At 26.3% G+C, this 27,969-nt stretch overlaps 2 protein-coding genes across 2 annotated transcripts in view; both read right to left on the bottom strand.

Annotated features, from left to right (window-relative positions):
• Nucleotides 1-2,782: 2,782 nt before the first annotated feature.
• LOC107168213 (mind the gap) overlaps nucleotides 2,783-27,969 on the bottom strand; it is a 62,223-nt gene continuing 37,036 nt past the window's right edge. The window contains exons 5-6 of the mRNA XM_089222880.1: nucleotides 17,746-18,318; nucleotides 2,783-4,155 (exon numbers count right to left, since the gene is read on the bottom strand). Of these exons, the coding sequence (XP_089079006.1) occupies nucleotides 3,760-4,155; nucleotides 17,746-18,318 (969 nt within the window). The 3' untranslated portion in view covers nucleotides 2,783-3,759. The remainder of the gene's footprint in view (nucleotides 4,156-17,745; nucleotides 18,319-27,969) is intronic.
• LOC149057802 (uncharacterized) lies at nucleotides 8,418-9,416 on the bottom strand. The gene is made up of 2 exons (XM_089222881.1): nucleotides 8,898-9,416; nucleotides 8,418-8,834 (listed from the first exon to the last, which is right to left on the bottom strand). Exons 1-2 carry the CDS (start codon nucleotides 9,373-9,375, stop codon nucleotides 8,485-8,487), a joined length of 828 nt encoding a protein of 275 aa, XP_089079007.1. The 5' UTR covers nucleotides 9,376-9,416; the 3' UTR covers nucleotides 8,418-8,484.

Raw genomic sequence — 27,969 nt, 5'->3', positions numbered from 1 at the left:
TTACCTACAATGCTATAGGATTGCGACTTTCATAAAATTTCATGTTCAGCAGATTTACCGTTTGGTAATTTGCAGGTAATGGTTATACCTATCATGTTTAGAGTTCTAGATAATGTCCTATAATACCATTATGTTTTGGTACTATTAATGTTCTACTAGCCATAACTAGGTATATTATTATTCTGATTTAATTAATATAATGGAAAGAGTTGTTCAATTTTTTATGGTCGTTTCAAAGTTTATCTCTCACACAGATAACTTTTTATGTGCATAAAGTATACACCTACATTATAATATAAATACAAGGAGGTTCTATAATTTTCAATAATATCTTATCCTGCACGATTGAGCTTACAGTTTTCTAAGATAAATACAATTGCTATATATATTATTAAACTTTATAAACTTACTATAATTTATATTTATGATTATAAGACGTATCTGGTATAGTCGATAGGTATATAAAGATTTATTTATAACTTTTCTTGTTATAATTTGGTTTAATTTTTACTTAGGGTTTTATTTTATTTTATTTAAATAATTTTTGCTGTAAAAAAAAATCCAATATTTTTCCATCCAAATTTACTAGAGTTACTGTGAGATAAAGTATTTAAAATTCAATATGCATGTCAGTAACACACTAATAAAATAATTGAAAATATTGTTGACATTACAATATTTTAATATTGATTATTAGTACCTAGGAAGTAAATAATTTATTCGCTTATATAAAATATATTTCAAATTACAATCTGTACATTTTTAGCAATTATTACTGCTGAAAAAAGTATAATTGATATAAAGGATTTAATGTTTTTATTTTTATAACTTATAAAAACAGTGTGACATTTACAATACTTTTTTTATTATAGGTATTACCTGTATTACCAATTTCGCAGGGGTTAAAATCAATCTATTTTTCTACCGTTCATCGGTCTGATTCAGACGAAATGTATAATATGTAACTACAAACATAATCATTAAAATAATTATTGATTTGTGATTTTTCACATCTTTATTCTAAATCATACACTTTTTTATGCTAACACTGAAAATTGGAGACAGATAAAAAGCTGATGTAAATTCAATATCTTTGATATTGATATTCGTGTGTATTGACTGTTCTAAGTATTTAGTATTATATTATATTACATTAGTATACAGTCGTAATACATTTTGATTGAATAATTTTATTTCCATATTATATTAATCTTATTTATAACACGTATAAAAAAAAAAATACATAAAAATATTCAAAAAATAACCAATAATAAATAATTATAAATGATTTTATGCATTTTATAATGAATTGTAAAAATGTATTATTTATTGAAATTTAAATGGCTCTCATTCAGTAAATTTTGGTTTTAGAGCCATGGTTAATGGGTCAAAATGACTTAAGAAAATGTAGTCTATCCGAATTTGGTATCAAATATTGCATTGTGTATGCGCGTAGAGAGAGGGATAAAAATTAGAAATTTATCTAAAAATGTGTATTTATGTACCACTAGCTTGAAAAAAATTCGATTTATTCCAACATAATCCGGCTGAGAAATTCAGTGTTCCTTAAATTGGTGAACACATGGTATATAAATACATATATATAACTAAGAAATAAAATCATAAAAAAAATGTTTACATAAGGTCTACTAATGTTATCACAATGGTAATGTAATCCATAACCATGCAATGACAATCATTCAAATGATTAAAAAAAATATTTGATTTTTGTAAGCAAAAACTAAATTCATGTGTTAACCACTTCATAGAACAATATTATATGTAGATTGAACCGTCTAAATTGGTAAAAACTCGACTCTAATATAAAAATAATAATATTGCTTATAACATTAAATACGGTAAGTAAAATACGAATCATATAAAATCTCTATACGTTTTGCAACGCAATATAATACACACAATATTACGGCAACACAGAAGAATACAAAGGGTAGCTCGAATGTCATAAAAATTGAACTCAGCATAAATTTACTTATGACTCGTATGACTTATTTTATTAGTAAACTATATATGACTATGATGTTTGTAAATAATTTAACATCAGCAAATATATATAATATTTAATAGGTACTGTTGAGATGTAGATAAATAAATTAGATTCAAATTTTCTGATGTATGCAATTTAACCCGCAAGTATATTATTTTTCTGAAGAAAAGTTTGCACAAGACATTTTGTGGTAATAACTGAAGGAAATTGTATTTATTTAATGCCACCAGATTAAACAAAGTTGTATTTGACGTGAACTAGAATATAATTATTGAGAGAAACCTAAATAGAATTAAATAAATATTTAACAAACTCTCAGCAAAATGCGTATGCAAACTTAAAATGAATTCGTCTTTTATAAAAGTACGTAAAAATATTGTTTCCATAACTAATCTAGGTCAAACTGCATTAATATCATACACTTTAGATAACACTACATAAATTTAAATAAAATATATGTGCAAGGATTGAATTAATACGATATGAAAGCTTGTACACAGTTCAATCATCAATAATAAAATTGAATAATCATATTTTTAAAGGGTTATTGAATGATATACCATATACTTATATGTTATATAAAATTTATTGATAATTATAGGAGAACACATAGGCATATAATTTTCGATTGAATATACAAATAAGCGTTGAAAAATATGTATCAATTTCGTTCAATGTATGTTATACATAGGTACTAATGCATTTAATTTGTTTACTGAGGAAAATTTAGAATATTCTAAAGTAACATTTTGTAAATTAAATACGAATATAAAATTATATAGAGATTCATATTTATTATTTCATAATGCATTTACTGTGGTCACTGGTCAGTTCACGGCCACACGTGATATTACAATATTATTTTCAACATAAAATTATTCGACTAAGACGTGTATATAAGCACAAATACATTTATCACTATTAGCTCTAAATAATAACAAAGCTTATACTATGGAGCAAAATAATTTTTTCTTTTTATTAAGGGGAAGCTGTGGCAATATAGGCCATTGGGTGTGGGGTGGTACGGAAGGGGTTATTTTTGTATATTTGTTCGTAGGTTTTTAAGTGGGTAGGGTTGTAACACGTGTTTGCGTATGTGTGGCAAGGTATATGGCAATATAAGGTATATGGTATGTTGCTAAAAATCCCAGGTGGTCACCCATCCGGGAGCTAGCAACTGCCGCCGGTACGTACACTCAATGCGTTTCCGCAGATTGAGCGTACGACCGCGCCTCACCAAGCCACATAATTTTATTTATTATTTAGTAAATATATATATATATATATATGTATGTGTGTATGTTTATATTATATTTATAAATGTATAAAAGTTTCGTTACTACACAATAATAATACACACATTTTAAATTAAAACGTACAAATTATATCATTAAAAATTATCAGAGTAAAAATTATTTAAATTTTAAATGAGCAAATTGAAAACTATTTGAAGCGTCTAAGAAAATATTATGCACATTAGATAATATTACCATGAATCACCTATAATATATAACGTTCATTTTGAATAATATCATTATATCACAAAAATAGTAAAATTCTAAAATCACTAAAACTTATTTGTCACGACGATTTAAACGTTACACATAAATTAAATAATAAATAAAACAAAAAAAGTTATAAATATTTGTGAGACATTGTTTTCATAAACGCGTGTGCTCCAAAAAAAGAATCCGCCTTTCTGTTTATGTTCGTGTGATTAAGGACGGGGGTGATTGGTATATAGTATCCATTCACCTTCGTAATGACACGTTGTCAAGAACTTCAGCAGATGTAGTGGTGTTTGAAACTGAAGAACTCGTAACGCCATCGAATTGCGATGAAATAGTAGCGAGATCGGACTTGTTCGACTCGTCTGACGAATGTTGTGACACGGCGGCGGTGGCTGCGGCCACAGAAGCGTCCATCGATGGTCCCGCCGAGTATGACGAGAAGAATGTCAATGCCTTCATCAGCTGATAACTCTTCGATATGGGAATGTTACTATCATACAACTTTTTGGACGACTTGCAGTCAACGTAGAACCACCAGTTGCACTTGAGTATGGTCTGGTCGAACAACGTCGACTCAGGGCACAGGAAACTTTTTTGGGTCAGACCGTCATCGGTGAACGCGCATACGTGGAACACCTATAACATAAAAACAATTATAATATCGTCTCGTTTACATTATTTATGAATATAATTACTATTGAATTATAGACTGAACCTATAAAAACATCATTATGAGTGATCATCATCTACTGTTTTATAGCATAGTAGGTATACAAGATGTCTATTTACAACACGTCTTATTTATATATTTATATCAATATGCAAATCCATTTGAATAAGTATATAGTTAAAATTAATACTTTGAATTTAAAACATTTATGTATTGAACTTTTGAGTAACCCAATGACAATTTTTAATTTTGATTTACCTACATTTTTTAACTATAACAATAATTACGCCATTAACATTAATGTAATATAAGTTGTGTACAATTTTATTTATTGGTACAAACGTTGTGAGGCACACTCCGATTATATATAATATAATTATTTAATAAATTGAAAAAATAAATAAATGTAAATTTATACACATTTATATTTGTATGCCTATATACTATACATATTAGGCAAGTTATGGCATCTAGCAAAATTCAATAATTATTTTGTAAAATAAAAGACAGTAATTTAAAAGGATATATATAGTGAAAGCCAAATAATAAGCAAACAATCATATTTGAATTTATTCATTTTAAATCTGTAATTACAAATTCAACCTTAACTTCACACAATTCATACATTTTAATTCCATATAATTGTATACAAAGAACTGTTGACTGGGTCACGAATTAGCTTAATATAAATTATAAATATTACCTAGTATTCGTTAGGACATATATGCACTCGCAACCCGTTTAAATCAAAGGATTCGATATGATTTATAAGGAAACTCAGAATACCTAGTAGAATAAGGAGTTGAACCATAGTCATTAGCACTTGAGCACTTTCACGCCACTCATATCAAAACTAATTGTATACTTTATAATTTTACATAAATTAATAGAAATAAACGATTATTTGTTCACTTTTAAAAATTATTTATCAAACATTATTTAAATCACTCACATTTTGATGCCAGTGATCCTCATATACAACAGTATTGATATAAATATAAGTTCAATTATTTTTTTTCATTTTTGTCGGCCATAACAATTGGAATATTTCACCTATTTTCCCATGACATTCAACTGTCGGTGCTATGATGAAAACTTTATTTACGACCTTGTGAAAAACTATACATTCGTATGGTTTTATCTCCTGTTATATTTTGTTGTCAAAAAATAATGTAAAACAAATCCGAGTTATGGTTTTCATATATTTGTTTAACCTTTCAAAATTCCCTTTAGATTTTCGTTTGAGCTATTTTATGCTTAGAATAATATATGCATAATATATTATACATTGATGTGTGCTTCAAATATAAACAAATATTTTGATAAATACGATCGTATCTCTACATACGTCAGATCAAACCAATAAATTTTGAATATTTACCAACCTCACCTATATGATTAAACTTGCAGATAAATAAATAAATTAAAATCTCAAACCGTCCATGCGATGGATGTACAAAAAAAAAAGCGGGTAAGTCGTGGATGTCGCTCTGCTGTACAGTAGGTTACTGTAATGGATGGGATTAAATTTAAATGCAATGATAGGTATCGTTATATACGAAAAACGATTCTGAACGGAGATGATTTGTCAGTCTAGGATATATTATATTTAAATATTGTCATATATTCTATTTTGAAACAAATATTTTATTTTTCAATTAAGACGAATTTTGCATAAGGCATAGTTAATCAATTCGTGTAGTTATCATGTAGTTATCATAATTCATAATACCTTATATTATCATAGATATACGAATACCTGGTTTGAGGATAAATCGTTATCATTACGTGATTTCATAAAAATTTAAAACTCAAACGCTCAAAACATTTTTCCTATAATGACGCTTCAAATTTTCTCTATAGCTATTTGAAGCAAAACTTATGGAAAACTTGGTGTTAAATTTTATAACCTTAGATATAAATACAAACAATATTATGAACAGGGCTGTGAATTTAATGCACTTAAAAACTATTAAATATGCATGCATGTATGCACTAAAATCTGACAAAATATGTTCTAAAAATTCTTAAAATATGCTAAAAAAACTACAAAAATTAAATTTTTATTTTTATTTTTTTCATTAGTAAATGTTTTTTTTATTAATTTTAGTTTAAATATTAGTATTTTTACTTCTTGATATGAGTATATGAGTTATTGATCTTAACTAGTCTTGGTCTTCGTCGAGTTGATATCAGCAAATTAATTTAATCTCGACTTCAATAGTACAATAGGTAGTCAATAATATTATACATTAAATACCCGAGTAAAAATAGAATTATTTCGATAAAACTATAAAAGTTATAGTTTATACCTACTATAAGATTGACCGAAAAAATGTAAATATTACGAAAAAAAAGCATTTAAACAAAAATATTATTAAAACATGCATTTGTATGCCCTAACCCATGAAATATGCGAAAATATGCAAAACAAAATTTAGTATATGAATTACAAATAAGTCAAAACAAATTTTGACCGAATCCATTTTTTTATAAAGTGTAGCAAAAAAAACATGCAAATGCATTAAATTCACAGCCCTTTTATGAATTATGACTACAAAATAATTTGCAAATATTCATGGTTTTGACGAATTTTTGTCAATATGTTCAAATGCTAATAATTAAAATTTAATTTGAATTTCCGGTGGACATTTTTTTTGTGATAAAAATTGACAAATTTGTAAGGAATATTGTATTAAATTTTCAAATCTTAGATTTAAAAAGAAAATTTTTTATGAATTCCTAGCTTAAAACAATTTACCACATGCCTGAAATAAAATTATACAAATTAATCAATATACATATTTATATTGTGATAGAGATATGTCCAAACATACCTAACCACCTAACAACCTAACCAAACAATTTAAATGTTTTTCACAGTAGATATGTCATAAAATATATATTTTCGAAAACTTTATGTGATATTTAAAGCCTTGAAGTTTTGTTTGCATTATCTAAACACACGACTATTTACAAAGTATCTATATTATAGTACTTAATAAAATAAAAATTTTTTTTTTCAAGAACTTCACTTGAAAAGGATTTGCATCAGTGTATACTTGTCTAATGTCTAGGATTTCAGTTGCATATTCTTTATTAATTTATTTTTAATGCTAACTTAGAGGCAACATTTTTTAACAAGTCAAAATCATCAATTTCTAATAAATTGTAGGTAATAAAGAACAATGTTTTTCAAAAACTAATTGTCATACAAATGTTTCTAATTATACTCATTTATGCATAGATTCTAGGTAATATTTCTTTTGTTGTAGTTTATACGAAAACCGTGACTTTCACAAACCCTGTACTATCATACGTTGCAATTATTACCGCTCACACGTACGAATAATTTCATCGTATGGATAAACGAATAACCGATTATGTGTATGTAATTTAATTGGTTTTAATTTAAAATACTACTTATGTATCGTTAATAAACTCGGCAAACTGGAATATATGTATGTGATTTGTGAAAATATTGTATATATTTTACAGGTAGTCTATTTTGTATTCGGTACATAAATTTTGATATGAAATTCTAATAATTTTATTGTCTTTTTTTAAAATTAATGTTTAGTAATATCTTTCGTGTATATGAACACTTTAAAAATTTATAGTTAATTTTTAACTTAAATCATACGATGAAATTATTGAAATTATTCGTACGTGTGAGCGGTAATAATTGCAACGTATGATAGTACAGGGTTTGTGAAAGTCACGGTTTTCGTATAAACTACAACAAAAGAAATATTACCTAGAATCTATGCATAAATGAGTATAATTAGAAACATTTGTATCACAATTAGTTTTTGAAAAACATTGTTCTTTAGTACCTACAATTTATTAGAAATTAATGATTTTGACTTGTTAAAAAACGTTGCCTCTAAGTTAGCATTAAAAATAAATTAATAAAGAATTTACGACCGAAATCTTAGACATTAGACAAGTATACACTGATGCAAATCCTTTTCAAGTGAAGTTCTTGAAAAAAAACAATTTTTATTAAGTACTATAATATAGATACTTTGAAAATAGTCGTGTGTTTAGATAATGCAAACAAAACTTTAAGGCTTTAAATATCACATAAAGTTTTCGAATATATATATTTTATGACATATCTACTGTGAAAAACATTTAAATTGTTTGGTTAGGTGTGTTCGAACATATCACAATTTAAATATGTATATTGATTAATTTATGATAATAATAAAAAAAAATGTTTTAACGATTAAATAGATAATATTATTAAAATATACATTGAATCATATATTATGATGTAAAATAATTAACATTTAATTAAGGGGCATATTACTAGAGCCACAACAAATCATTAGTAAGAAGAATTTTTTTGTCCTACTCCATAATGATTTACGTCGCCTTGCAATAACTGGGGTTATCGTTGGCTCCTTTCCAGCACCATCACTACCACCGACGTCGGTTATCAGTTCCAAGGAACTAACCGATTTAGACCGTTTTGAAAAGCCACCTACAGATTCTGAGTCGACCTCACCAAACTGTATAGCAATGTTGGGCATCGATACTGCTCGAATGCCTCGAATGCGAGGTATCGAATGCTCGAGACCATCGATCTCAGACGGCTGAACCAATAGCGTAGACGGGGCAAGTTCGATCTCGTATTTTTCTAAAGTAACAGGCGTTATTATTTTCGTATTCATCAATGGAGTATCGTAACAAAATGTCGTACTCTCATAGACTATCGGGATTGGTCCTGCAAGTGGCTCGTCTGCAGTCGAGACTGAATCCTCCACCGTCGTCCACGAGTCACTGGACAGTGTATCCACCGCGACATCCTCGGGGTGGTCCTGGGTGACAGAAGATTTATGCATCACTGGCATATTGGGCATCGAATTACATCTTCTGCTTAGCGATAAATCCACGGGTCCATGACTTTCCACTATTTTTGGCTGATTTGTACGGAGATCTGAGAAGACCTGCGACATACGATCGGTCGTGGATAGCACGAGCGGATCGTCGGCTGAAGATCTCTCCATCTCCGGAACTGAGCTAAGTCTTCCGGACGTCTGCAAATCATCTATACTTTCCAAAATGTTCTGTTTAATTCCCCGAAGATCGTCGAAAACTTGTTGCATCACATCATTTATGGACGATGCAATTTCCGAATTATCTCCTTTCAACATCTCCGATTCGCTGATAATTGACATAATCGTTATATATTAATCAAAATGTACGTTTATTTTTGATTAATAAAATTAAGTAACACTTAATGAAGCTCGATAGTTCTATAAGTACAAGAATATAAATAGACTTTATAACTTTTAATTACAAAAGAACGATGTATGTATAATATGACGTGACCGTTACAATACTATAATAAATTATGAATGACGAACATTTTGAATGTTTATATTTCAACACTTATTTTTACCATGGCAACAATATTTTTATTTATTATATAAATAAAATAAATAAATAAATACTAAAACTCTTTTTAATTTTAAAATGATTAGGCTCGTATCAGTATTTATATAATATTGTTTCTAGAATATTTTGTCGTACTTTTTACATTTTTTTTTTTTTTTAATTTGTCTTTATTATTAATTGTTTTAATGTCTTTAGGGCGTTTTACAGTGCATATTTAGTGCTTTAAAAGCTAAACCCTACTGATTACACATGCCTTAAATATTAAGGAAAGAATGTTAAACATTTTATTTAAAATTAATAAAAATTAAATATAATGAATATACCTACATTGATTATATGATACTAGTATAAATCAAAAATTTCCATTTAAGGAGATGTGCAATCAATTATCACTTGTAATTATACTTAAATGTTTGCCTTATTTCATCAAGAGAATGTCGTAACAGCATGTGTTATCTCCGTTTTACAAATGTACTACATATCAAATTGTCATTCACTAGTTTCAATATTGTGCTGTTTATTATGATATTTGAGCGATTATTTTAGCATTATTGAACTCTTATAGGTAAGAAAATTATCTAGTTTCTGTCGTTGATTGTTTACAATATATTAATTTTTAAGTGAGTTACGGAACTCATGTGCAATTTTCAATTATTTTTAATTTACATACTCATAACTCATTTAAAAATAAGAATATTGTAAAAAACCAACGAGAGAACACAGATAATGTTCTTACTTAAATGTTCAACAATGGGTCAATTTGGTTTATCAAAATTACAGCACACTATTGAAACTAGTAAACGAAAATTTGTTATCTAGTAGATGTGTACATACACAAGATGGAGACTACACATGTGGATGAGACGTCCTATTAAAACTTCGACATAATACTATAAAAACCCTTAAGCAAAATATAATTTGTGTTTTGTCTGATGCTTGTTTTTAATGTTTGTAATTTAATCATTTTATAACTAAGAAAGTATAAGTTGGATATTTAAAAATCAAAATCAAAAATAATGGATAAAAGAAGAATAGAGTTGCTCCGGCAGCGTCAACTCATAATATTATTTGCAACATCGCCGTATGCATTCCATTATGGTTCATATACTGCATATAACAGAGATGACGAACCTATGATACGCGCGTGTCACTCTTTGAGACTGTGACACTATTTTATTGACATACACAACAATGATGCCCTTATATTTATTTGATTTTTGTTAAATGTTAGATAGGTATAAGAGAAAATAAAGAATGACAAAAATAAAATATTCAATTTTCGTCATTAATCAAAATATAAATACTTAAACTTTATTTAAACATTATTTAAATATTATTTAAACAATGTTTTATAGTGATTTATTAACATTTAAAAACGTATAAAGTGTTAAAAAAAAAAAACAAATATTAATAATTTTTCAGCAATCGATTTGGAATTCGTGAACTATGATATTTTTATTTTATTAGTATTATACCATGGCATCTGTCAATACATATATACGCAAGGTATGCACAAATTTAATGTTTCTCATTATAGTGAAAGTTTGAATTAAAAACTGTTTAATATTAAATAATATTAGATCTTAGATGCTATTTCATGCTGTAAAATACACATGTAATATTCCAAAATTATTCAATTTAATAAACTACAATTATTGCAAAGTTTAATATATTATGTTACTCATTATTTTTTTTGGACATACCTACTTACAACCAATGATTAAATTGTTCGCATGTAGTTATCATAATTCATAATACTTTATATTATCATAGATATACATATACCTGGTTTGAGGATAAATCGTTATCATTACGCGATTTCATAAAAATTTAAAACTCAAACGCTCAAAACATGTTTCCTATAATGACGCTTCAAATTTTCTCTATAGCTATTTGAAGCAAAACTTATGGAAAACTTAGTGTTAAATTTTATAACCTTAGATATAAATACAAACAATATTATGAATTTTGAACTACAAAATAATTTGCAAATATTCATGGTTTTGACGAATTTTTGTCAATATTTGAAATTCGAATGCTAATAAAAATTTAATTTGAATTTCCGGTGAACATTTTTTTTGTGATAAAGATTGAAAAATTTGTAAGGAATCTTGTATTAAATTTTCAAATCTTAAATTTAAAAAGAAAATTTTTTATGAATTTTTAGCTTATAATAATTTGCGAATTTTCGTGATTTTTACGTATGTTGTCAAAATTAAAATTTGAATGCACGTAAAAAAAAAAAATGTGGCTATATATTTCTTTTATTTTTCAAATGCTATTGTAAAAATATTTTAGGAGCCTTGTATTAAATTTTCAAATCTTAGGTATAAAAGGAAAATTTTTTATGAATTTCTAGGATAAAATAATTTACGAATTCTTGTGATTTTTACGTATGTTGTCAAAATTAAAATTTGAATACATGTAAAAAAAAATTGAGCTCTACATTTATTTTATTTTTAAACTGCTATTGTAAAATTATATTATGAACCTTGTATTAAATTCTCAAATCTTAGAATTAAAAAGAAAAACTTTTATAAATTTCGATCTAAGATAATTTGAAAATTTTCGTAATTTTTACGTATCAAGTCAATATTTAAACTTCAAATGCTAATAAAAAAAAATCGTGCATATGTATTTTTATAATTTTTTAATCACTATAAGAATAACTTATGAGGAACTTTGTATTAAATTTTAAAGTAATTTTATAGGGCCATAAAAATTTTATCAACACTTCAAAAAAAAATTTTCATAAAATTTGAAAATTTCAGTGGTCTATAAATAACTCAAAAAAAATCGAAAATTTTTGGAAATTAATCTGTGTATAGATATCACTAACATTAGCATTTGGTGAAAATTTCAAGTATTTACAGTGATTAGTTTTTGAATTACAACCATATAAAAATATCGATTTGGTCGAAAACTGGTTTTGCGTAAAAATTCCCGTTTTTCTGTCATTTTTTTTTTTTGTTTTTCTCGATTTTTTTGAAAACTGTTGGAAAATGTTTACTTTTGACCTTTCTAATGCACCAAGAATCTTTAATTTTACATCAGAAACAACCCCCAAAGTTTGAAATCGAAGCATTATTTCGACTAGGTTTGCTGTACACAGACACAAAAAAAAAAACACACACATCATTGTAAAATCAATACATTTATCACTTCGCTCAGAATCTAAAACTAATAATTATATAAAGGAGATTTATTTATTTAAAAAAACCTAGTCTTTAATAAACACGGCATTATATATAAGAAATTATAACACTTAGACGTCGACACATTTGGATAGTCTTCGTCTTTTAAATGTTCAAGAATATTGAATTAAGAGAACGCCATATATATCCACATGTATTATATCCGTCTTGCTATACGTACATAGTAAATTTTACGTCTAGAATTCATCTTAGTTTGTTATTTATTTTTGTTTAGACTTCAGAGAGAACTATAACCTATCCATCAAATTTATGGGTAAAAATATTATTTTGCGTAATAATCCAAAATATCCTTCTTCTGAATGAAAATAAATTTATTATACGTTTGATAAATCGATATATAGCTTATATAACGTCGTAATTTTTAACATTAGATAGTAAATTAAGACCTATATTAATCTTTCCAGTCATAAAGCAACTAATCATTATGAAATTAAAGTGGGTTGATTAAATTAAAATATTAAGGTCCCATTTCAATGAACTTTGAGTTGATATGATGTCATACTATTAAATAACGAAATTATACAATAAAATAACATAAGCTCTATGAGATAGTATGCTGTAAGAATATAATAAAAATGAACATACATGTTTTTAGAGATATGGTGTGATGATTATAAAGTTGTACGTCATCGAATTTCGTTAAAAATTTAACAAATATAATAATATGATATTGATAATAATAATGATTACTCCAAAAATAGGTATCAAATCGAATGTATAAATATTGTCATATTATTAATTATATCTATCAAACGTAACTTTTATGTCATATAATTTGCGTATACTTCTTTTTTACTTATGATTGATATTTATTCCTGACTGTGAATAAATACGTAGGTATTATATATTTTCCTTCAACGGATTGTTAGCTAGGTATTTTGAGATTTTAAAGGGATGGAATTAATAAATTAAAAAATAACGATAAACTATTTACTATCTCATCTAATTTGGATTACAGATTTTCGACAAGCATGTACTATTTTTTGTTTATTAGCTATCAATGGCAAATGATAAAATGAAAAAAAAAAACTACCTATTTAAGTTCGTAACAAAATAATATAATCTCGCTATATAATTTGGAACGATATTATAGCTACTGTTGTTTTTATTATTATTATTATTTAACACGGTTAGACATTATGTACAAGTACACCTACTCACGAGGCAAATGTGTGTGGATTTTCGTTATCTGTGCAAAACACTCTACCATTGGGTGTTAGACGAGAATATTTCGCTGCGGCAACGACCCTTGTCTAATTTTCCAATAGTGGAGTCTAAAAGTTCACATCGTATTTTTATGATTAGGTTCGCATAGTCACATTTTCATTTGTCGAACGAAGTTAAGTGCATATAAGATTTCAATGTCCAACCATAATGTTAAAATATTCATGCAGATTATTTTTTTTAGCGGTTTTTTTTTCCCCATCAACCACATCATAATTATAATCTGCATGTAATAATATGACATTTCCTCATAATAAACTATGCTTGGTCATCAGTCATACTTATTTGCCATTATATCTTAGCAGCATTATAAAAGCTACTGCAAAATCAATTAGATAAAATGTAGTATATTATATGTATATAACATTCCAATAATAAATTTTCTACAAAAAAAATGAAAAATACATCTGTGTGCTTAATAGTTTAATGCCGATTTTTATAATAATAGCTTTACATTCCGAGTTCACACATAAAAAATGAGAAAATATAAAATACAAAGTTATATAAGTGTACTTCAATTGACGGGGAAATTTGCATTGGTGTATCTATTAGCTCTATTTGTGAATTTATTCGACGAAGACAAGATGAAATACACTTGTGGCGCATTTGATATTATAGCACTTGTTATAATTTCTCAAGTGGTTCAAAGTACTCTTTAAACTCTCAAGATATCTCCCAAAACCATTTTATATTTTTGCCAAAATCAGTTAAATATTTTTTGTTTATGTAAGTAAGCTACTACAAACATACATTAATTTATATATATTTATAGATTATATAAAAGTCTGTTTTATTTCTGATATAATAGCAACTCTATATTATGTAATCAAAATAATACCTATAGTCATTTAATAACAAAACTTTGAACACTCTCGTTTCTTAAGTAATTTGTGTGCATAATTTGGTGCCTATTGAGTATTGATTCAATAGTTTCTAAGTCTATAAGTTCCATACACACTAACATTAACCCTTTCACAGCCTTCGATGTACAATTACATTTCTGTATTTTAAAATATTATCATTAGTATAAAATATTTTCTATTTTGATGTAACATACACAGATTACAGAGTATAACTAATATTCGCAAAGGTTAATTCATATGCGTAATATACTAAAAGAATTATACTATATCGTGATGAGATTTAAAAATTATCTAAAATATAATTTTGAAAAATGATTATTAAAAATAAATAAAAATAAATTATATGTAAAAATATTTAATTTAAACGGTTAAATTTCAACAATATTTTTGTAATAATGTTTGTTGATTTGATTATGCAAAACCTAACCTTTCTTATTTTGAACAATCATAGGTTCAATTCATATTATTATGAAATAATGTTTAACTTTTTTATTGTTGTATACAATAGATCACAGATATATAGTTATTACTTATTACTTTATTAGTTAAGCGATAATCATAATTATATAAAATTATAAATTGACAAAATAACTTTAAACACTGGGTAACAACAATTTTCTTTATCTATTATCATATGAAGGACATCCTATATGATAAATAATAAGTAAATATTAAAATAATAATAATATCACATTCCTAAATGTGAGATTGTTTAGTGTTTACGTTGATTTTTATCGTTTGTAATTTGATATAACATAATAAAAAACAAGTAAATATTTCAATTTCTATGTAACTGAATATAATCCATAATAATTAATAATATTAAAATAAGGCCTATAGTAGATATTTGTAAAGATATGGTAATTTTTCAAAAATAAAACAATTAATATTTAACAAGAAAGTAAAGATCTAGGTCAGCGATTCTCTACCTTTGTGTTTTGATGGCCTGAAATATTTACCCAATTCTCGTACAACATTTTTAAAATAATGTTCCATAGGATACTGTTTATCTGCCCCTGCCATCTTAATTTTTTCAATCGCAAAAACTTAAAGAAACTATTAATCTTAATTTTTTTTTTATCACTTGTATTACATCTATTAATACATTTTTTTATAATTTATTTTTTGGCTACCCATTCAAAATCATTTGCGACCCAAATTTAGGTTGATAACCGTTGATTAGCCAGAGTTAAAAGGTACTAAAAAAACCGGAACAAAAATAGTTGTAATACCTGTAATGGCATTTATGATTTGGGTTGAGAAAAGAGAGGTTTAACCTCATTGTTCTGAAGTCTGAAATAACAATAATTTAAATAAATATAATTTATTGGACAAAAAAAATAACGTTACGAATAATTTAGGAAGGCTTGGTACATCCCAATATTTGGATACCATAAGCTCAGATGGATTTTAGAATTGATTTATATATAAGCCATAAGGTAATAGTTTGCTGTTAATCTAAATTTTGGAATTGAAAATAGTGCGTAATAAATGATGTCTAGTGTTTAGAACCTTTCTTTTATTTTTTAGGACTCCAGGTTAAATGCCTGCCTAAGATTAGTTATAATGTGTTTAGTTTGAGTTGGGGATTCGGTTGTTTGAAAGTAAATTTCAGGTAGAGCACCTCTTAGAATAAAAGGTATGTGAAACGATATAATGTATAAATCATTTATATTTATAATAAATGTATAAAATATGAAAAATTATTCTGATAGACGTGAATCAAATATGTACTTTATACATAGATCTTGATGACAATTCCTTCGGAAATATAAATTTATTTCTCAAAAATAAAATCCAATCAATCAATTTATTTATGGACGAGCACAAAACATGATTACTTTTAGAAGTGTTCAACTCAGTTACACCCTGTAATCAATTTTAATTACATACCTACCTACTATTGAATACTACTTAATACGTCCCTCATCTTCAAGAACAGAATAACTTGTACACGTATCCATTTATTATATACAGACAACAATACGTTATCGGTAGGTATAGTGACAAATATATTATGTCCATATATGAACTATTCATAAATCTTCATAAGTCTTTTAACAGGTCAACCGTCAAACGAGGAGTTATAACTAAAGATAACATAATATTGTTATTGTACATTAGTTGTTTTATATTTTTAAACTAATGTGAAAAATCTGGATTTCTGTTTGATACGATTTACAAACGAAAAAATTATGTAATACATATAATCGTATAAAATATGTATTAATACTTTATTACGTACTACGTAGTTATTATAAAATTAATATAAATTGTAAATAAGTCTCATTTATTTTGCATTTAAACTACTTAATAGATGCAAATCACTCAAATTGATTTATGCATTAAATAATAAGAACCATTACAATCAAGGGTAGATCGTAACAAATTTAATGTTTTGTTTATTGTATTAACTAAAAAATATTATTAATAATAGATCATATTATTCATTAAAGTGATCATATAATTTTTGAATATACAGTTTTGAGTGGATTTGCTATTTTCATGGAAAAAAAACAATTAAGTCGAAGCGACAATAAATAATAAAAATATATTTAGCCCTCTTTTAATCGTATGCAGTTCACTCAATCGTTGACATTTGAAGATCATCAATTTCTTAAATTTATCAGAAACTATATTGTGATAAATAAAAAAAAAAATGAATATCTTAATATTATCTTTATTCTCTATCAATGTTAATTTTACTTGAAAGTGATAATAATAATATTATGTACCCGCAATTTATTAATTATAGGAATTGATTCTTGTGAAATAATTCCGCAATGAAACTAATATAAAAAAGTTAACCTATTTCCTAAATACCCATTAATAATAATCTAACACTTACCATGCAACCCAAATCCTCGTCTCCATACAATCCAGGAAAATGTTTCTGGTCGCCGCAACTGAATGTTGTGTCAGGTAGGTCAACTTTGGAAACAAAGTTGTCGTCGAAGTTCTTGTCGTATCCAACAGGATAGTATTCCTTAGGGGCGTTCATCACCTTGTGGCTGCCCGAGTATTTCGACTTATATGGTTTGATTGCTATTTTCTTAGCGACCGGCTGTTGCTCATCCGAAAAGTATGCTGAGGTAAGTGCTGGCGGCGGTTGTGGTGTGGTAGTGGTGGTAGGTAACGCGCTAACAGTTGTGGTCGGAGTAGGTGTAGTTATATTATCGGTGACTGTTTGGTAAAAAGTCTGTTGTTGTTGCCGTTGTCGGAGAGCCATGGCCAGCTGTTCAACGCTCACGTTGTTGGCGGCGGCCACATTGAACAGCGACATCATTGACGCTGGATCTACTTCGTTTGACAGGGGTGAATTACTGTCAGTTTGCTTCTTTCGATCGTCAGCTGTGGGTATAGAGGGCATCACAATTATCGGCCGTACGTCTACCGAGTTTTGCGGACTTTGGCCGAAAGCCTATCAAAAAAATGTCAAACAAAAAACGTATAAATATAATATAGTGAAGTGTTAATTGTTACACCCTGTATAATCATGCGAGTGATAATATTATATTGATATACGTAAATATAAAAACCAAATTTATTTAAGTTATATCAGTTGAGTTATGCGGGATTTGCCTAAAAATATATAAATAATATTTGAGAAATAACTTAATCTACTGTCAATTTAAGTGAGCATGAATCTAATTTAATAGAAACCACATAGTACCCGAAGGGGGTACGGGGTGAAATTGGGACAAGTGTGAACATAAGATTCATAGCGTTTTAACACAAAACAGGCAAAATTGTACGGTCCTAAAATGAAAGGAAATTAAAGTACGTGTGATACGGCCGATTACAAAGGACTATACATAAACCTAGATAAATTACTGTTATAGTGGCGCACTAATGGAGAATAGTTGGCTGGATTATAATAAAATAACATTCATAAAAATAATATTGTAATATAGCTGATGATATGAAAAGAAGCACAGTACGTGTAGTGGAGAAAGGTTAGTGTCAACTTTATTAAGCATAGGTATATATATTTTTGGAGAAGGGTCACTTCGTCACAAAGCTCGTGTTAAAATAGATGACGCGTTGTATGATGCCAGACATGAAAGTTTCCAACCGTCTATTTCCACCAAATTGTTGTAAAATACCGTAACTGTTATTACTTTTCATACATTACATAATACATACTGTATGTATATACTATATGTACACTATATAGTTTGTACAGAAATAATGTGTGTTAATCATTGTAATTTAATTCCATTATATAATTTGATCATACGGTATTATTATTAACTCTATACTCTATGAAATATATTTTCAAAAGGTCATTTGTATATAGACATTATACAAATATATTTATTTGATATTTTCTCAGAAGTTATAACTTATAACTATTTGTATCGATATTATGCTTATTATTTTAAGTAACTATTTTTAAATATTCATTTTTAGGTCTAAGAAAACCAATAAAATAATTTAAAAAAATATTTCGTATACAAACATCTAAAAATCAAATGAATATCTAAGGCAATTTATTGTTACGAAAAAAAAACATAATTATTGTGTTATTTGTAAATTATAACTGTGAGTAGGTTTTAGATATAAAAATGTATGCAATCATAGATGCTATAAATAATAATATTATCATACGTGTTGTTTACAAATAAATAATAAATTAAACCTCGGAGTTGTTAACCGCAGATTGTGAAACACTGATATATGCTATTTTAAAATGCGTATCAATAAATTTTTATTTAAAATATGTATATAGACTTGAGTAATGATGCAACATTATAACGCTTCACCTAGATAAAAGTTACACGTAAAAACAGTTCAAAGTCCTCTATAATATATATTATATATATGTATTGATGATTAATGGGTTTCTAAACTTTTAAACATGATTGAATGTTACATTATATAATTTTACCATTAAATATGAATGTATATAAAAATAGCGTAAATAACGTAAAAATATTAATATAAAAAGTGACAAAATTATTTATGAATAATTTTTATATAATTTTCTTTTTAAATTAATTAAATGGTTATAAAAATTTTTTTTTTTCATTTTTTGTATTTAGTAAAGCGCCAATAGTAACTTATACTGCACCACATCTAAATTCCAACTATTCATCAGTTTTCCTAACAGTCAGTGCTTCCCAAACGGTTAAAATGACACCTTATAAAATTTTTCAGTTTTTAGATTCTGAACGGAGTGATAAATGTATTGATTTTACAATGATGTGTGTTTTTTTTTTGTGTCGGTGTACCTACATCATAACTAGTCGAAATAATGTTTCAATTTCAAACTTTGGGGGTGGTTTCCGATGGAAAAGTGAATATCCTTGGTGCATTATAATAAAGGTCAAAAGTAAACATTTTCCAACAGTTTAAAAAAAAAATCGAGAAAAACAAAAAAAAAAAGTGATAGAAAAACGGGAATTTTCACGCATAACTAGTTTTCGACCAAATCGATTTTTTTATATGGTTATTATTCGATTTGAAATTTTCACTGTAAATACTTGAAATGTTAACCAAATGTTTATGTTAGTGTTATCTATACACAGTTTATTTTTCAAAATGTTTGACTTTTTTTAGTTATTTATAGACCACTGAAATTTTCGATTTTTAGAAGAATTTTTTTTTGAAGTTTCGGTAAAAAAATTTTGGACAACCAAAAACACTTGAAAATTTAATACAAGGTTCCCTATCAGTTGTTCTTATTGTAGCTAAAAAAAATTACAAATCGTTAGACACAATTTTTTTTCATAAGCGTTTATAACTCAAATATTTACGAAAACGGCGAAATTGCGAAAATTTGCAAGTAATTTTTAAGTTGAAAAATAATAAAATTTGTTATGTTTATAACTAAGGATTAAAAATACAACACTATGTTTTTCATAAGTTTTCCTTCAAGTAGCTATAGAGAAAACTCGAAGCATCATTATAGGAAAAATTTTAAGTGCATTTGAATTTTAAATTTTTACGAAAGAGCGTAACGATAACGATTTTTCCTCAAACGATTTTATATAAGTGTTGATATATTTTTTTTTCAAAATACTTGAAAATTTAATAAAAAGTTCCTTACAAGTTAATCTTATAGTGATTAAAAAATTATAAAAATACATATGCATGAATTTTTTTTATAAGCATTTAAAATTCAAGTTTTGACTAAATACGTAAAAATTACGGCAATGTTCAAATTATCTTAGATAGAAATTCATAAAAGTTTTTCTTTTTAATTCTAAGATTTGAGCATTTAATACAAGGTTCAAAAAATGAAGTAAATTTAACTGTTTGTAAACCACCAACTTCTCATCTCACATTAAATTCAATCATCAGCATAACTACTAATTATTATTTTAGATTCTGAGTGGAGCGAGGAATGTATTGATTTTACCATGATGTGTGTGTGTATTTTTATTTTATTATTATTTTTTTTTTTTGTATCTGTTATCAAGTTTTGGGACAGTAAAAATGCTTCAATTTTCGACTTCAGTACTTTGTTAGATCAGTAAGTGAATCTAGTTGGTACTTTGGGGGTGGGGGGAGGGTATTTTTCTAAATGATCGGGATAAAAAAACTATAAATTAAGGAAAAAACGGTAATTTTTACTTACAATCAGTTTCGAAAAAATCGATTTTGGTTTTTGATGTAACTCTAAAAAAAAATTACCATAGGTATATGAAATTTTCGCCAAATGTTTATATAAGTATACCTATTCTATCCACCATACGATTTTAAATACCATACGATTTTAAATAATTTCGACTTAAGTTGAACTATTTATAGGTATATGCAATTTTCAATCATTATTAGTTTTTTTTTAAATTAATATCGATAAAAATTTATTTGTTTGGTAGAAAAGCTTGAAAATGTAATACAAGGCTCTTAACATATTGTTACAATAGCAGTTGAAAAATAAAAGTAATACATAGTCACAATATTTTTTATAAGCATTCAAAGTTCAAATTTTGACAAAATACGTAAAATCACGAAAATTTGCAAATTATTTTAAATACTAGAAAATCATAAAACATTTTCTTTTTAAATCTAACATTTGAAAATTTTTAATAATCTATAATATATCCTAGAAAGATAAACCGTCTCCGTTCAGAATCGTTTTTCGTATACAATGATACCTATCATTGCATTCAAATTTAGCTTACCCTAGTCAGAGGTCCACCCCACCCCCAATGTACAGCAGAGCGATACCCACTTACCCGTTTTTTTTTTTACATAATATATTTGTATTAAATATTTATATAACTGTACAAGATATAATAATATTCAATTCATATTTCAATAATTTTCTTTTGCGTCATGTTCATTGAGTGATTTTCAAATTTTTTTGTCAGTAAAAATATATATAATAGTTTATATGTGCACATGTACAGCTTTGCTGTACAGTAAAGTGGTCGACTGTATTGCATGTGATAAATTCAAATTCAATGGTATAAAATTATTGTATACGAAAAACGATTATAAGCTAAATCGGTCTGTCAGCCTACAGCATTAATAAGTATATTTTATGATATATTATTGTTATTTATTTTACTATATTAGAATAACAGTAAGTAGAATTCATTTTTGGCAAACAATTACATTTGAAAATGTCATTGTATATTATAATATGTTGTAATAATGATATACTTTAAAAGTTACCCATTTACGAATTATACTTTTAAATTACAAAAAAAAAAACTAAAATCGTTATTCTTTGATTAAATATCTTTGTATTTATATATATTTTTATATTTTTGTTTGATGATGGTACTTATGAGAAATCTTATTTTAAATTGAAAACTTTAGCTAGGTATATACTTTGAACATTTTATACATTTTTAATCACAGAATGATTATAAACTTCCGTAATTTTGACGGATCATGTCTTAATTTGAACTTCAAAGGATTATAAAAAATCTCACTTACATATTTTCGGTATTTATTTTCTGAAATCATATAAAAACTTAAAAAGAATCATGTATTAAATTTTAATATGTTTTGACTGCTTATAGACATTTTAATTTATTAGCAAGTAAAATTTAAAGAATCTAAAATCTAAAATGTCTATAGTAAATAGCTCTAGAAAAGTAAAATGATTTTTTAAATTTTAATATTTTATCATTCACATGATATATTGAAATAGTGAAACCTCCCCAAATGGACTTCTTCAAATAGCGGTTTATTTAAGACAAACTACATACTTTTTACAAACTAAACCCTCTTAATAGCGGACAATGTTTCAATGTTCAAGATTATCTAGTATTTAGAAGTTAAACTGTGTAAACATTTGATAAAAATGTCAAATATCAACAATAAATATAAAATAGATTTCATCAAAAACTGAGTTTGCGTATAAATTCCGGTTTCTCATTCCCCTCTGATTGTTTCTGAATACTAGAAAATTATTGGGACTTTTTTAATTTTGATCCTCCAAGGTACCAACTAGATTCAATTTTCTACCAAAAAACCACTGTTAAGTTGAAAATAATAGCATTTTTATTGTTCCAAATCGCGATGACAGATAAAAAAAAAACATCGCTGTAGAATCAATTTCTTCATCGTGCCGCTTAGAATCTAAAATAATTATTTAAGCACGCAAAATATTTTTTATTTTTTTACTTAATCATAAAAAACACTCAAGTTTATTATTTATTATAGAAATATCGTAAATTATTGTAAATGTTCATGGATTTAAAAAAATTAATGTCTTGTGAAGTTATAATTTCGTCAATACAATTTCTAATTGTTCATTTTATATTTAATAAAGTTATCAACATTACATGTATCTAATATATTATCTGTATTTAAATTATATATGTTTGGTTTTTTTAAATTTTTTTATGGCAATTATTTAAGGGTATTTTAAGACCGCATTTTGATAAGATTCGATGATTGTGAAGAAACATCATAAAATACAGCATTAAAAGAAACCACTGAGTCAAATAATTGATAAAATTTTAGTAAAATACTAAATACTAAAAAGGATAAAAAAGTTTATTATAATTGTTAGGTAATTGAGTATAGTTTTTATGTATAAAAAAAATTAAGAAAATTATGAAAAAAAAAAAAAAATGATAGTTGTTATTTTAGTTAGGTGCTAAATACAATCATGGCGTGACTGTGTTAAAATGTTTTCATTTAGAAAGAGTAAGCTAAAATAAAATTAGCATTATCATTGCATTCAGTGGCCTACTTGATATATCATAATATTGTGTTTTATATTCGTATATATGTAGATATATGATGTTTTATCATAAAATTATGCTCAACTTCATAGTATTATTGATTTTATCACTCATAAGCTGTTGTAAAATGTGATACGACACAGCTGCTAGTTAGACTAATTAGATCTGAATCGTGTAGTCATCATTCAAGTATCCAATATCATAAAAAAATATTGAAGTGAATTTTAATGTTCCTTTTTCAATAATTTACATAATTTGAATTTGAATTGTAATGTTTGTAGTCTGCCATATGAGTTTATAACAAATATATTATGAGAATAATTATTAATTTTTATAGTAATTTTATGTGTATATTAAACTGTATATTATTTAATATTTAGTTCAAAAGTACCTATCGACTTAATTAATATAGTTTATTCACCACTCAGAATATTATATAATATTAAAATTAATATTGGTAAATAAAATTGTAGGATTGATGTGTATTTTAAAATGGAAATACTATAAATTATAGTTAAATTTTAATATATAAAATAATATGTTCAAGTAAGCTTTTAATACAGTTTACAAATAATGTTGGTAATAATGAAACTTAAAGTTATATTTTGTTGTGTAAATTCTTATAAATTTAAATTCGTAGCAATAACTATTTAATTTATTTATAGTCAGAATTTTTCAATACATACACGTTTTATAAAAATAATAAAAACACATTCAAATAATATTACACACAGAATATTATGAATTGATTTATGGCTAGCTCAAAGTGAAAAATAATTATATTTAAATAATGTACATTTAATGATTTGGTATAGAAGGGATTACACTCCTATAGGAATCCATCGGCATACATGTCATTAGTACCTATGTAGGTTTACGTTGTATAATAATGTATTTTTTTCACAATATACCAAGACTATAAAATGTCTAACTCATCATATTGGTGTTAATGTACTCTATCGACGATGTTAGACCCGTGCACGTCTAGTATTAATAAACATAATAACTAATAAGTGTAATCATTATTAAAACAAAGTTGTTGTTAACCTAATGAAAATATGAATTAGTGATTAAAATAATGGAAAAAATATAAAAATAAGATATTGAAATCATTTAGACGCAGATTGACACCTAAAACGAAATATGATTCCACCTGGTAAAACTTAATGCATCATTTATGTATAAATAAACATCAGTATAAAGTATTACTTTTAACTTAAGGGCCAACGATTTACATTTTGTCATCGTATAACAATCATACAATAATGTATTTTAAATATAGGTATTAGCTACTATAACTTTGTACGCAGCAGCCTGATAGTATTAATTAGACTTCATATTACGAAGAATGTTCATTCTATGAATCGGGGTCATATAATTTTTACTTTCTCGACGAAATTATTGCAATAATGCACTTACAGATAAATAAATTATAACAATTTTTAGCAATCTTACCATTAATTTAACAGAACTGTGTTTATGAAAAAAAAATATATACATATTCTGTTATTATTATGGGTTAAATAAAATGTATTTATTATACCAAAGTAGGCAGTTACTTTGAATCTTTGAATCAATTTTAGTTTTTTATATATTATTTTTTATATGTTTGTATTTTATAAAGATTTGTTGTCTTTTTGCATTGTAAAAATATTTAAATTTACAGTATCAAAAATTTGAATTCAGTTTTGAAACAATTTAAAGAAAAAATGTTGCTTAAGCTTTAAATTAAAATATAATTAGTATTAAGTAATATAAATATTTATAATATATATATAGATATACCATATACCTAGTGTTAATGTGACTATGACTAAAACAGTAAAACGTATAAAATGTGTTATAACAAATTTAACAATTATTGATAGCAGCTAGATACGTACTTAAAATTTCCATGATCAAGGGATAAGGATAATTATACAGACCTATATTATTATACTATTGGCACATCAAGTACAACTAAAATAAATTCTAAATAACGGAAGTAGAGTCGTACGAATAATCTGTGAATAATGTAAGTTACATAGATGTTTGATGACTAATCACGCACGTCTTACCTTGACTATAACCCTCGGGAAATGGGCGACGTGTTTCAGCGTACTGGAAAATGCGGCTCACAAATATAATAACATACTAATAATAAAATAGTGAATACTTTCTATATGATATCTGTATAAATATAATAATCCGTACAAGATTCGTTATGCTAGAATTAATCACATCGCACACAATACAGTAATATTAATCATACACGTTCGCGGAAAACGACATGAAAACTGTTTGATCAAGACTCGAACAGGAAACACTCCGCCATAGACGACCAGATTTTCTGAATCTAATTAACACACTCATTGCCGATGGCGCGGGCGGCGGGAACATGGCATGAACAATAACTCGTCGAGAATCATCGGAAGTTGAAAACCAAAATTCACCGGTACCGTAAACTATATATAGACGGCGGCCGTGATATAAATATTCTGTTACCACTCGTCTCAACCGTGGTATAATACGTGGTTTAGTTGTGAGTGAGCAACCATGGTTGTTATCCGCCGCGGCCAATTGAAAGCAGTCTAGAAAACGTGGTTGGGCGCTGATTGATATCTTTTTACGTTCGTCACGTAGTTCGAATCCCGATCAAATCGTTTTCACGTCGTCGTCTGCGAGTCCAGCATAATAAGATAAAATAATAAATTGTAAATAATGGTGTGCTGAGTAATTAAATCATAGAAGAACGAGTTTCGTACGTACTATCATAATTCATTATTTAATTGTATTTATAATTAATATGGTGTTATAAATTATAATATTTGCAAGCCTCATCATTTCCGGTACGGTAAAACGATTCATGCATTTCCCGAAGATTACAAACTGAATGTGGTGTGACTAGATAAGACGCATATAATGTCACCAATATTATTCACAGGTTCCTTGAAAGGATAGATAATTATGAATTCTCGTCTCTGACCGTTATATTGGAATTAATTTGAATTTATTGTATTTACATGGTAATACAATATAACTGGTATTCAACGATAAATGTGTAAAATCCATATAAAACCATAATTTTACAGTTGCGTGCCTAACATGCTACATGACATTTTAGTATCTAATTATAAAGTATTATTATGGATTATCATAAATTTATTTAACATGTTTACATTTTAATAACATTTTAGGTATTTAAAATTCAAGTTAAACTTCAATCAAATATTTAATCATAATATGCAATATTAGTCAGTTTTTATTGGGCGTATCATATTTAATAGAATTGTATAAATGTATAATTTAGTATAAAAATGGGATAGAAATGAGCTTTAACCTTCTGTGTACATAATAAAAAATATTAAATAGAATATGCAAAAATATATACAGTTATTTTCGGATATAAGATATGTTGTAAAAAACATTCTGTAGATATTATAATATAATTGAAGAAATCAAACAAATTAAACAAATAGAAAAATAAATTGCTAATTTCTAAATTTCAATAGGCATTGGCAACACGAGTAGAATCATGTGATTTTAGAAGAAATTATAGGAAAACTTATTCAATCTAGTCCTAAATTATTAATACTTTAATAAATATACGATAACTAAAAATATATACAACATAAATAATAAAATGAATTATTTTTATATTAGGTATATAAGAAAATATGAATTTTAATTTAATATTAACTGAACCGTGGTTTTATTTTGTACGTTTCCAATAGGATTATTCAGAAGCTGTATACTTATTGAAATGTTCAATAGTTATTAAGAATTTTAAAATTAATTTAATACTTATAATATAATTCAGATTAAAAAAAATCATGATTCAATTTACATTTTATTATACACATGCGCTTAATAATAAATCCACAATATAGATTAATTGTAAATTACAATATGATAGGATACACTATATAAAGATGGAA

The sequence above is a fragment of the Diuraphis noxia genome, unplaced genomic scaffold, assembly GCF_037042655.1.
Source record: "Diuraphis noxia isolate RWA-SAM2 unplaced genomic scaffold, SU_Dnox_SAM2 contig0003, whole genome shotgun sequence".
In the NCBI taxonomy this organism is placed as follows: Eukaryota; Metazoa; Arthropoda; class Insecta; order Hemiptera; family Aphididae; genus Diuraphis; species Diuraphis noxia.
Note: the sequence above shows the minus strand (reverse complement) of the source record. Positions and strands in the feature narration are given on the sequence as shown.

Coding starts and splice junctions, on each gene's coding strand:
- LOC149057802 (XM_089222881.1), bottom strand. CDS start 9,375: ATGTCAATTATCAGCGAATCGGAGATGTTGAAAGGAGATAATTCGGAA. Junction 8,835..8,897: donor AATCCCGATAGTCTATGAGA/GTACGACATTTT, acceptor CTGTTACTTTAG/AAAAATACGAGATCGAACTT.